This window comes from Aricia agestis, chromosome 17, assembly GCF_905147365.1.
Source record: "Aricia agestis chromosome 17, ilAriAges1.1, whole genome shotgun sequence".
In the NCBI taxonomy this organism is placed as follows: Eukaryota; Metazoa; Arthropoda; class Insecta; order Lepidoptera; family Lycaenidae; genus Aricia; species Aricia agestis.
In genome coordinates, this window is record NC_056422.1 from 11,211,757 (window position 1) to 11,224,621 (window position 12,865).

Below are 12,865 nucleotides of genomic sequence, written 5' to 3' on the forward strand. Positions count from 1 at the left end.
GCTCGCGCTCGCTCGAGTAATAGCTGGCTCGGCGCGGCGCGGCTTGTGATATCACACGCCGTGAAAAGCCAGCTTTATAAATACATAACAAGCTTTGACAGCTAGTAAATATACATCAAACGTTATAAATAGGTATATTAGTTTACCGTCGACACCGGCGGTACTATTAATATGCGGTTATGACTTCCTTTATTACATTACCCGTTAATCCAGTACGGTTAATACTCGTTTTGCGGATCAAATTCAATAACTTGCGGAACTGTATTAGAGATAGGTGTGTTATTTACGGTACGCATTAAATACGTGACGTAATTTCGGCATGATGTGTCATCAGTAATTTAAAATAATTTGCTGGCGTAACCATGCCGAACTTCGGTCGAGTTTTGTCGGCCTAGTGTGTTTAGACACTAATACTCGGTTATAAGGATCAAATTCACTAGGGGAACTATGATATTAGATAATATACTCCTAGGTGTGTATTCGATACTTGTCTTCTTGTAATAATATTAGAGGTCTATAAGTTATCAACACAGAAAAAAACGATTTTGTAAAATTGAATATAATTTTTAACGATTGGTAAAAATCTTTTAGAAATCGAAATATAATATACTAGATGACGCCCGCAACTCCGTTGCGCCAAAACTCGTTTATCGCGGGGTAATATGTCCTTTCTCGGGACTCAAAGTATCTCCATGCCACATCAAAATCGGTTAAGCGGTATGAGCGTGAAGAGGTAACAGACAGACAGACACACTTTCGCTTAAATTATATTAGTATGGAAGTATGGATATTCTTATTTATTAATGGATAAAATCTTCCTTTAATCTTCTTTCGAATCTTTACAAATGCTTGTAATATTATTATATAAGTAACTATTGACCCGGTACGTGCTTCGCTACGTACATCCATACTAATATTATAAATGCGAAAGTATCTCTGTCTTTCTGTCTGTCTCGCTTTCACGCCAAAACTACTGAACCGATTGCAATGAAATTTTGTACACAGTTATTCTAGAGTCTGAGAAAGGACATAGGCTACATTTTGATGTGGGAATCTATCTATCTTATTTCCATTAAAATATCGATGAAAATGAATTCGCATTGCGCGTGGCCAGCGCTCATCCCGGGGGTCCTGGGTTCGAGTCCAGCAGGCGGAACAAAAAGTTTTCAATGTTCCTGGGTCTTGGATGTGTATTAAAATAATATTTCAAAAATCTTAAATATATTTTATGTATGTTCGGGAGCAGGAGGAACTCTTCAATGAAGTTCTTTATTGACTTGTTGATTACTACGTTTATTGTACGAAAAATTACAAAATTAATGATTTATTAACGTGAGGACAGTTATATTAGCAACCATTACGCGTTCAGCGTTGAAAGGGAGTGAAGTTGCCCCAGATGCGGCGCGGCGATGCGGGTGTCGACGTCACGCTGCTGCAAACTGCGCGGGGTTCACGTCACTGCTTCCGTTACGCCACTCTTTCGCTAGATGGCGTTATCGACCATCGGATGATATATTATTGAACATACCGGCCGCCTTGGAAGAACCAGGATCTTCCAACATATTCGTCTTCACAGTTGTACAGGCAGCGGGCAGATCTTCGAGAAAGACCGTCGTATAATACCGTGCGCTGTACGTATTTCAGCTACACGGGATACTCCATCAGTCCCGGGGAATACTTCTGTTACTCGTCCCAATTTCCAGTTGAGTGGTGGAGTATTATCCTCTTTGATAAGGACCAAGATATTAGGTGTGATGTCCTCATTGTTGTCCTTCCATTTTGTTCGTTGCTGGAGCTCTGAAACATATTCTTTAGACCATCGTTGCCAAAAGTGTTGTCTAATTTGCTCCACACGTTCGTAGCGTCCCAGTCTCGTAGGCTCGATCGTCGTGAGGTTCTCGCAGGCAGGCGCAGTCAGCGGTCGACCGATCAGGAAGTGTGCTGGAGTGAGTGGGAGGAAATCGTCAGAATCTGAGGACAGAGGGGATAAAGGGCGGGAGTTCAGAACAGCTTCTATTTGCGTTAATACTGTTTCAAACTCCTCGCGTGTTAATTTAGCATTACCGAGTACGCGTCTCAAATGGTACTTGCAGGACTTGACTCCTGCCTCCCATAACCCACCAAAATGAGGACTATAGGGGGGTATGAATGTTAAACGAATTTGGTTATTAGTTAGAAAATCAGAAATATCTTTAGTTTTATTAAAAATTGCTGCCAATTCTTTTTCAGCACCCACAAAATTTTTCCCGTTGTCTGAAAATATTTGGTACGGCTTTCCGCGTCGTGCTATAAAACGATTTAATGCTAAAATATAATCCTGCGTGCTCAAGCTACCTACTAATTCTAAATGTATTGCTCTAGTCGTAAAACATATAAATAGACAAATATATGCTTTAATTAATTTAGCACCTCTGCCTTTGCGATCCAGTATGAACAATGGGCCCCCATAGTCAACTCCACACTGTATGAATGGGAAGCTGGGCTCCAGTCGCTCAGTAGGTAAGTTACCCATGAGAGGAGTCAACGTTCTCCCTTTCATTCGTTTACATATGACACAGTTATGTACTACCTGTCTAGCCAAATTACGAGCTCCTAAAATCCACCACTTTTCACGCATAGAATACACTAAAAGTTGAGGTCCAGCGTGAAGGAGTCGTTTGTGTTCATATTCACACAATAACCTCGAGAAACGATGTTTATTACTTAACAATACCGGGTGTTTCTTTTCATAATTAAATCCAACCGCGTTAGATAACCTTCCACCTATACGAATTATATTAAACTTATCTAAAAATATATTTAAGCCTGATATTTGTTTATATAATAATTTATTAGTTTTATTGTTATTTTTATTACTATTCAACGGTATTTTATTTTTTAACTCATGATATTGCTCACTAAAACATTCTTGTTGAACGAGCCGCGTCAATGCATCGAGCGACCGCTGCAGCTCGTCTACTGATAACGGACCGGTTAAACGCGAACCTATACTGCCGCGCGTATTTACTCGCGCGTTATTTATAAAACGCAATAAATATGCACAACTTCTTTGCAAACGAATAAATGACGAAAATCGTTCAAAATCAATCAATGAAGTAATTTGAATGGAATGTAAATTAATTGTATCAGGCTTAGTTTCGGGTAAATCAATAGATAACGATTCAATATTAGTATTAAAAATTGGCCACTTAGCCACAGGTTCTCGTAAAAACGTAGAGCCACACCACCAGTTATTATTATTATCATACTTTAATGTGTCTAATGTAGAACCTCTCGTTATGATATCAGCTGAATTTTCCGTGCCCTTAACATGCCGCCAGATGGTATCACCGGTCAATTCATTAATTTCGACGACTCTATTTTGTACAAACGTTTTTAGTAGATGAGGTGACATACGAAGCCACCCCAGCACGATTGTTGAGTCAGTCCAAAAATAAACCTTATTAAAATTTAAACATAAAGACTTTTTTATTTTACAATACAATTTCGCACCTATTAAAGCTCCGCATAGCTCTAACCTGGGAATACTAACAGTCTTTATCGGCGCCAACTTACTTTTAGCGCACAACAAATGCACAGAAATAGGTACAGTAGTTTCACAATCATTGTGGCACGATCTAACGTACGCGCACGCACCGTAGGCACTTTGCGACGCATCGGTAAAAATATGAAGTTCTATATAATTACCGCGAACCACGTAACGAGGTATTTTAATATCGCGTAAATATTTTAAATCTGAAAGAAAGCCTTGCCATGCATTCGTAATATTTTTAGGAACTTCGTCATCCCAATCTAGTTTATGTAACCATAGCTTTTGTAACAATAATTTAGCTGTTATTACCGCAGGTGCGAGTAAACCTAAAGGATCATATACTTGTGAAATTGTCGATAATATTAAACGCTTTGTAACTACTGTATCATTATGTGAGATTTTAGTTGTAAAATAAAATTCATCATTTTTTGTACACCAACCTAACCCTAACGTTTTTGACAAGCGATGTTCACCGACATTTAGGTCTTTACACTTATCAGCAGAAACGTCATGACTAAAAGTCCATTTATGTAACGGGAAACAACCCTTTTTTAAAGTTGCAGATATTTTATTACACAACTGTAATAACGAGTCAAGGTCGTCGGATCCTGTAAAAAGGTCATCTACGTAAAAATTATCCTTAATAGTCCTGGCTACTAAATCATCATCACATTCTAAAGCCAATTGTTGTAAGCAACGCATACTTAGAAAAGGAGCCGACGCCGTACCATACGTAACTGTGTTCAACTTATACAATTGCAAAGGTAAATCTCGACCTTCCCGCCATAATATTAATTGCAGGACACGTTGATCCTGTTCAACAAATATCTGTCTGTACATCTTCTGGATGTCGCTACACACTACATATTTATACTGCCTAAATCTAAGTAATATAGACAAAATATCATTTTGTAACGGTGGACCTACATGTTGTATATTATTTAATGATTTATTATTAGACGTATTCGCGCTCGCGTCGAACACAACACGCAATTTAGTAGTGACACTATCCTCTCGGTAAACACCATGATGAGGCAAGATATAATGCGGTTTACTTAGTATATCCGGGATATCCTTTGATGCAACTGGAGTCATATGACCGAGTGCCTCATATTCCCGCATAAATTCAAAATAAAGCTTTTTATAGTTAGGTAAACGATCTAACTTTCTTTCCAGGCATAAAAAACGATTTTTTGCCATAGTGTACGAGTCCCCTAACAATTCGGGTGACTCCTTTAAAGGAATACGAACGAAAAATCTACCAAACTCGTCACGTTTAGTAGTCTCTGTAAATAACTTCTCACAATAACGATCATCATTCGACATGATATTTGGTAAGTCAGTCAATTCTTCTAACTCCCAAAATTTTTGCAATTGATTATTTATTTGAACTAAATTACATTGAACTTTTTCAGGTTTAAACGACTTATTAATATGAAGAGGGCCAGAGATGATCCATCCTAATTTGGAATCGTACAAATATGGACCACTGCTAATTTTAATCTTATTATTATTTAAAAGATCCCAAAATATGTCCGCTCCTAACAATATATCAATGTCCGACGAAACGCTAAACGTAGGGTCCGCGAGCGAAACATGTTTAGGAATCTGTATACATTTACAGTGAACGTCTAACGAAGGTAACTTCGATGTTATACGAGGAAGAACCCAACATTGAATATTAGTATTAAAATCATTAACTTTTGAACGAATATTTATTTTACAAGTGTGAGAACTTTTTGAAACGCTTTGTCCTACACCTGAAATATGAATTGTGGACTGTATAATAGGTAATTGTAAACGATTACATAACGATTCTGTAATAAAACAATTTTGACTCCCATTATCGAGGAGTGCTTTAACTGTATGATAACAATTATTTATATCGGGAACATCTATAAGTGCCGTTGATAACAAAACCGGTTGCACAGCGGCACTACACGTAAGTACATTGCGCTCGGACCGTAGGCCCTGCGCATCAGCTGATTTGTTTACGCTCGCCGACGGATGCAAAATAGTCGACGTAGATGCAGCTTTACCTACGCTATCGCTGTTATTATTATGAAGTAATGTATTATGATTATTTTTACATATTTTACATGGGCCGTACGAACACTCGCTTATTGAGTGACTATTAGAACGAATACAATTTTGACAAAGTCCTTTATTTTTCACAATTATATTCCTATCTTGCACAGACAAATTTAAAAATTTTGGACATGAGTATAAATAATGATCTCCACCGCAATTAACACAATTACGCCTAGATTTATTATTTTCGGAGTTATGTTTATTAGAACTTGAATTAGAAACGTATGAATGTGTGACAGGTTGCGAGTTTATGTGATTTGATTTACTTATATATTTTTTATTAAAATTAGAATTTAACTTATTTGTATCACTGTAATTATGCTTAATTGTAGAAATACCTTTATTATTACTAGACTTAATCATTTCTAACATATCCGCACGGTTTCTTAAAAATTCTAACAGATCATTTAATTTAATGTTATTTGAATCATTCTTAGACACGAGAGTACCTTTATAAGTTTCCCATTCGCGTTCAGTTGACTGATCAAGTTTAGATACAACAAGATAGACAATTAGCGTGTCCCATGTATCCGTCCGCTCGTTCAGTGATTTTAGTGCACGCAAATTACGTAATGTTGAGTCTATCAATTTTCTAATTTGAATATATGATTCACTTTGAAGAGCCTGGACAGTAAACAAAGCTTTAACGTGATTTTGCACTAATAACCGATTGTTGTGAAACCTATTTTCGATAAGCTCCCATGCATGTAAGTAGTTTTCCGCAGTAAATTCCAACGCCGTTATAACTTGAGAGGCAGTACCACTAAGAGATGATTTTAAATAGTGGAATTTCTGTATATCATTGAGATCTTTACGATTATGTATCATGGTGAGATATGAATTTCTATACTCCAACCACTGATCATACGCACCGTCAAATGCTGGTAGTTTAATTTCTGGTAACTTAATTGCCGACACAGGATTATGTAAAACTTGACAAGGAACTTGGTTTCGTTCACTATCTTTAGAATTTATCATGCACTTCGCTTCAGCCATAATGGAGAAATATTGTTGTTCGAATGACTCCCGATATTCTAATTGAGTAGGTAAATCGGTTTCATCAATTAATTGTTCCATTTCACATTGAATATCATTGAAACTTTGGAACAAATTGTAAGCTGACTGAATTCGTAAATCTAATTCTGTTTTCATATTTAAATTTAGTGTTAATTTGTCTAATTTCGAAATATACTTCTCAAATAACGTAAGCCGTCCTTTTAGCGTACCTCGCTGCTTTTTTAAATCAGCGAGACGTTTATTTGAGGTTGTGCTAATACCTAAGCGAGGAGATTTAGCCCTTTCATTTGTTTTCATAGGCCCCTGGGGAGGTTCTAACGCATTAAATTCATCGTCACTCATTTTGAAAGTTATAGGAAGCAAAAGTACTTACAGTTTCCCGCTCAGCCACGCCCTGACGCGGCACCGGCGCCGCGGAATACCGCAACTAAGACGGAAAAAATAACAATATTAACGCAAATATTGGATAAGGATGGGGAAAAAGGGTTTTGTAACCTGACCGGATGCGACTTGACGACAATCCTGGACTGGATAATCCTCTTCTCCAAAGTAACGCTCCACGTTGCCGCCTGGCTCTTTGTATCTTGTATATGGCTCGGCAGGACCAAACTTGTTCGGGAGCAGGAGGAACTCTTCAATGAAGTTCTTTATTGACTTGTTGATTACTACGTTTATTGTACGAAAAATTACAAAATTAATGATTTATTAACGTGAGGACAGTTATATTAGCAACCATTACGCGTTCAGCGTTGAAAGGGAGTGAAGTTGCCCCAGATGCGGCGCGGCGATGCGGGTGTCGACGTCACGCTGCTGCAAACTGCGCGGGGTTCACGTCACTGCTTCCGTTACGCCACTCTTTCGCTAGATGGCGTTATCGACCATCGGATGATATATTATTGAACAATGTATAATATTATAAAAAATCCAGAAATATATCGATGCAATGAACATTTTAGTTCTAATACGATTCAACAGATGGCGTTTTATTTTTTACTTCATTGTAACATAGAACTAATCATACTTATTAGTTACTAGCTGTTGCCCGCGACTTTGTCCGCGTGGACTTCAGTTTATAAAGCGCGATATCAACAAAATTGGTGTCAAAAGCTTTTATAAAAAAACCCTGGTACTCCTTAAATTAATACAGCTGTGCAGTGTGCACGCAATAAATATTTCATTTTTTTATATTAAACTTAAATTTTATGCCAAATTTTAAAGCTTATTTAGCCCCCCAATTACACAACTTTACCCATAAACTATTAACATTGATAGGTTTAAGGTTACGTCACTGCACAGATAAAGTACTGAGTTATTTAATACCGTAGAATAGATATAACAATCGAAAAAAAACGAATCTTAAATGTAAGATGATACCACCTCTTATAGAAAGACTTTTGAGCAAGCGTCAGCGCGATGTAGAAGACGCACGGCGCCATCTATTATGAATTTTTGTAACTAACTTAATTTGAACAAATTTACGCATTTCCACCCCCTGACAACCCTTTTTTCCAGTAAAAAAGTAGCCTATGTCGTTTCTCAGGCTTTAGACTATCTGTATACAAAATTTCATTACAATTGGTTCGGTAGTTTTGGCGTTTGGCGTGAATTTATAATATTAGTATAGATTATGTGCACACTGCACAGCTGTTTTTGGGTATTTTGATTAATTAAGGGCCGCGCTACACCGGAATGGCAGCGGCGAGGCGAGCACTTTCAGCGCTGCCATTCCGGTGTAGCGCGGCCCTAAGAGGGGTACCACTTACCAGGGTTTTAAAAAGTTTTTAAATTTGACACAAATTTTGTTGACACCGCGCGCTATAACTAAAGTCCACGCGGACGAAGTCGCGGGCAACAGCTAGTATTACATAATTGCTAGCCATTTAAAAACTTAATCCAAAACATTAAATTCCCCGTCTAAAAATCGCCATTAACAAAATGACCCGCCAATAATTGAATTCATTTGTTACAAAAATGTGATAAATAAATAACTACTCGACCAAATCTGTGAAAACTTCACATAAACCATCTACTAAATACTAAGGGGCGATTTCACCAAAGAAACGGAATGCGTTCAAAGCACTCTGAACCGGTTCAAAACGTATAAACGCGATTATAACATCGAAATGCATTTCACCAGCACAAACTGAACGCGTTCACAGCAAATCCGAGTTTTATCTTCTGAACGCCCAAAGTCCGAAGTTTAACGTCATAAAACCCGTTCAAGCCCTGTCATGGCGGAACGAAAAACATAGACAAAAGAAATGTCAAGATGACAGTTTTGACACATGCGTTTGTTAGTTTATGTATTGTTTCTTGCTATTTTGTAGTTAAATTAACGTGAAAAGGCTTTAAAATGATGAAAACATGTAAAATAATCGCATGACGTCACGTAAACTTAGATTTAATAATCGCGATCAAAAGAAGTTTATGAAATCCAATCGAAACAAAACGAGATTTACGTCGCAGCATGAATGCGTTCAATGGGAACTAAGTTTTATAAAACTAAGTTTTATGTGTGTTTGGTGAAATCCCACCTAAATAGTCCGAACAAACCCTGAGAATTTGGTTTGGTTAGGTGAGCCCGTTCTTGAGTTATAAAGTGACAACGAAAAATGCCACTTATTTTTATTTAAATTACTAGCTGTCCCGGCAAACGTTTCTTTGCCATATAAAGTATTTCGCCCGTATTATTTTATTGAAATGACTAAATAAGTATGTCACCATGGCAACGTCCATCGCTATCCCGTCGCACAAACAATGGTCGCCGTCAGTCTCGAGTTGTAATCATTTACCATTATTTATTCAACAAATGTACTTATCAATATAAAAAGTACCCAGTAGCCGATTCTCAGACCCACTGAATATGCATATAAAATTTGGTTAAAATCTGTAAAGCTGTTTCAGAGGAGTACGCGGCCTAACATTGTGACACGAGAATTTTATATATAAGAAGATTTTTATGTTTCTCGTTTCCATTAAATATAGAGTCCAAATCTTCTACAACAATTTTGATGTTTGCAGAACAAACTTCACTTGCAAAGTGCTCGTGCAGGGTTTCCTTTTATACACGTCGTCGTGGACCAATCTACTTACCTATTTACAGGAGCTTTCATCTCTTTTGAGGTTTCCATTTCCCCTTCGAGGAAAAGAAAGAAAACTGATGACCTGAATATTATATTATCGATGTATAAAATTGTATGGAAAGGCCCTTAATGATCCCTTTTCAAAGAAATAATCGGACTATTAACCTTACAAAAGTTAGACTGTGTTCAGGTGCAATATGAAAGAACCTTTTCCGGGCAAGTTACGTTATGAAACAAATGTAATATTATAATCTCGAGTTTGATCCATTACACTTTAGGAATTTCATTTTTAAAAGTACTCAGGTAATATATTTTTAGAATCTTCCGGAAAATTTCGTAACGTAACTACTAAATAGTACATAATCATTCTAGAGAGGAAACGTTCATAATAATACTGAAAGGACTACGCTTCGAAGCGACTTCGCTCATTTTGATAAAATTTGACGTAGACATATGCCATGGGGATTTGCTAATGCTAATATTTTAAAGGCAAAGTTAGTAAATGTCTACTTTTATTACTTCTTCATGATATACCCATACATTATTGAATGGAACTTTAATCTGATTTTACATGGTAGATAGTAGTTTGAGTTTTGAATTAGTGCAAAAGCTATTTTTATCCCTAAATAATAATTTAGAAAAGTAAAAAAAAAAACACTTTTTTATTATTTTTTTCGAAAATTTTAACAAATTATTGCATTGTCATTGGCTCGTAATACGAATGCAAAGTTCCGAATGTAAAGGTAAAAATCGTGCTCAAAGATTCCGTTACATATTATTATTAGTACCTGGATGACCGAGCTTTGCTCGGTATAGCAAACACTCATTGATTTCGTGTTACTTAACAACGCCATCTGCTGGAATAGCTTTAGCTGTTGTTGTGTCGTTAAAGCAATTAGTTGCTCACAAAATAGTATTATTATTCACCAATAGATGTCAGGAAGAGTCACATTTTTTAGTTTATCAATTATCGATAAAACACGAATAAAAATACATTTTCTAAAAATGATTCCTAGCTAGATCGATTTATCGCCCCCGAAAACCCCTATATACTAAACTTCATGAAAATCGTTGGAGCCGATAAATCGATCTAGCTAGGAATCATTTCCAGAAAATGTCATCTTCATCGGATACCGAGCAAAGCTCGGTCAAACTGCTAGTATATATATATATATATATATATATATATATATATATATATATATATATATATATATATATATATATATATATATATATATATATATATATATATATATATATATATATATATATATATATATATATATATATATATATATATATATATATATATATATATATATATATATATATATATATGTGTTACTTAACAACGCCATCTGCTGGAATAGCTTTAGCTGTTGTTGTGTCGTTAAAGCAATTAGTTGCTTACAAAATAGTATTATTATTCACCAATAGATGTCAGGAAGAGTCACATTTTTCAGTTTATCAATTATCGATAAAACACGAATAAAAATACATTTTCTAAAAATGATTCCTAGCTAGATCGATTTATCGCCCCCGAAAACCCCTATATACTAAACTTCATGAAAATCGTTGGAGCCGATAAATCGATCTAGCTAGGAATCATTTCCAGAAAATGTCATTTTCATCGGATACCGAGCAAAGCTCGGTCAAACAGCTAGTATTTAAATATATATACAAGAATTGCTCGTTTAACCCTCAGTTTACCCGGTGGATTTTAGTACGTAATTTACCTCCTGTGGACCTTTAGCTTTATTGTCAAAACAAGTCTTAACAATATAATTATTACACATAATTAAAAGTGAACACTTTTATAGGAACTATAAATCAAATTCACAGAACTTTTCATATAAAATAACAAGTGTCAACTTCTGACTTGAAAATCACAACCTTCTTGTATCTTTATTAAATATTTAACATATAAACTTAAAAAAAATGTATTTTAAAAAACACAAAAGAACATGAATTAAATGTGTATATCTTAACAAAAAAAAAAAAAAAACGTGCAGGGGTCAATGATTGGTCTTTTCGACGCAACTCGAACATATCTTTTTGGTGCAGCTTATAGGCAGACTGGCTTTGAATAGCTGTGACACGGGTATTCAGTCCTCCCTACAAAGACGCCAAGGGCAAAGATGACAAACTTTCCTCTCGTTTTTGGTCATCTTTTGTGGCTTCAGAAGGCAAAAGAACTTGGATTGTTTCCTATATGATGGCGAATATTACATTCTTCGTCAGAATCACTTATATATTTATTCCTCTATGCTTTTATCGAGATTTCGTAGCCAATTAGCAACAACTGACTTTGCATTATCGTCCTGGAAGACATTAATTATATTGTTAGAAGCCATTTTGTATACTAAAAAGAAAAGAAAATCATATAAAAAAATACTGCTAAAAACAAAAACAGTTACATACTTACCCCGCTGTGGTCCCATGGACACACTTGGAGCCAGTACAAACCGATCCAAGCCGCGTGCCGACACGTCTACTCGCCACCGCGTTTGGCGCGAAAAATAATGAAGGCACTGAGCCGCACAACACCAACGGAACAAACCGAAAAAAGTTATGAGCTCAAAATAGTGGCCAGTGTGTCCCACGGACCAAGGAGGTAAATTAAGGGTTAAGAGGATTCCACACCGCCCTTTTTTCCATACAAACGTTGTCCCCTGTTTCCTCCCTGGATAATGCTAGTAGAGTTATAATTTTTTTCCTGAATATCTACGGCCACTAATACAATGTCCCTATGTTTTCTTTTTTTTCATAATTTAATTATTAAATAAGATATGAAAGTTCAAAAACCCAAAAAAATGGCCAGATTTTCCACTGTGTTCAAACGTCCAGAAAACAGATTTGGCTAGATTATACAAAAAAAGCAAAACATAGGAACACAGCTCAAGCCTTTTTTAATCTTTAATGAAAAAAGTACTTAAATCGGTTAAGTTTTGGAGAAGGAATCAGGGGACAACGAATCGTTGATTTTCTGGATTTTCTGCAGTTGTCTCTATCGCGTTCTGCGGTATAGGCTTAAGGTAAGGGAGACAGCTATAGATATTACACGTACTTTTTTTTCATTTCTCTAGCCCCTGTTGTATCCTCTTAAAGATATAAGATATACTAGCTGTCCCGGTGAACT

General features: G+C 36.2%; 2 protein-coding genes and 1 long non-coding RNA gene across 3 annotated transcripts in view; 1 reads left to right on the plus strand and 2 right to left on the minus strand.

Annotated features, from left to right (window-relative positions):
* Nucleotides 1-12,865, minus strand: part of LOC121735483 (neuropeptide CCHamide-1 receptor-like) — a 101,410-nt gene that overhangs the window by 61,359 nt on the left and 27,186 nt on the right. The window lies entirely within an intron of this gene.
* On the minus strand, nt 1,381-4,953 carry LOC121735510. The gene is made up of 2 exons (XM_042126357.1): nt 4,431-4,953; nt 1,381-3,527 (listed from the first exon to the last, which is right to left on the minus strand). The coding sequence occupies exons 1-2, from the start codon at nt 4,856-4,858 to the stop codon at nt 1,571-1,573; spliced, it is 2,385 nt and encodes a 794-aa protein (XP_041982291.1). The 5' UTR covers nt 4,859-4,953; the 3' UTR covers nt 1,381-1,570.
* On the plus strand, nt 3,663-5,236 carry LOC121735511. Its single transcript, XR_006036865.1, has 3 exons — nt 3,663-3,720; nt 4,709-4,866; nt 4,948-5,236. It is a non-coding gene; the product is annotated as an uncharacterized LOC121735511 (long non-coding RNA).

Coding starts and splice junctions, on each gene's coding strand:
- LOC121735510 (XM_042126357.1), bottom strand. CDS start 4,858: ATGTCGAATGATGATCGTTATTGTGAGAAGTTATTTACAGAGACTACT. Junction 3,528..4,430: donor CCGTTACAAAATGATATTTT/GTCTATATTACT, acceptor AAAGACTGTTAG/TATTCCCAGGTTAGAGCTAT.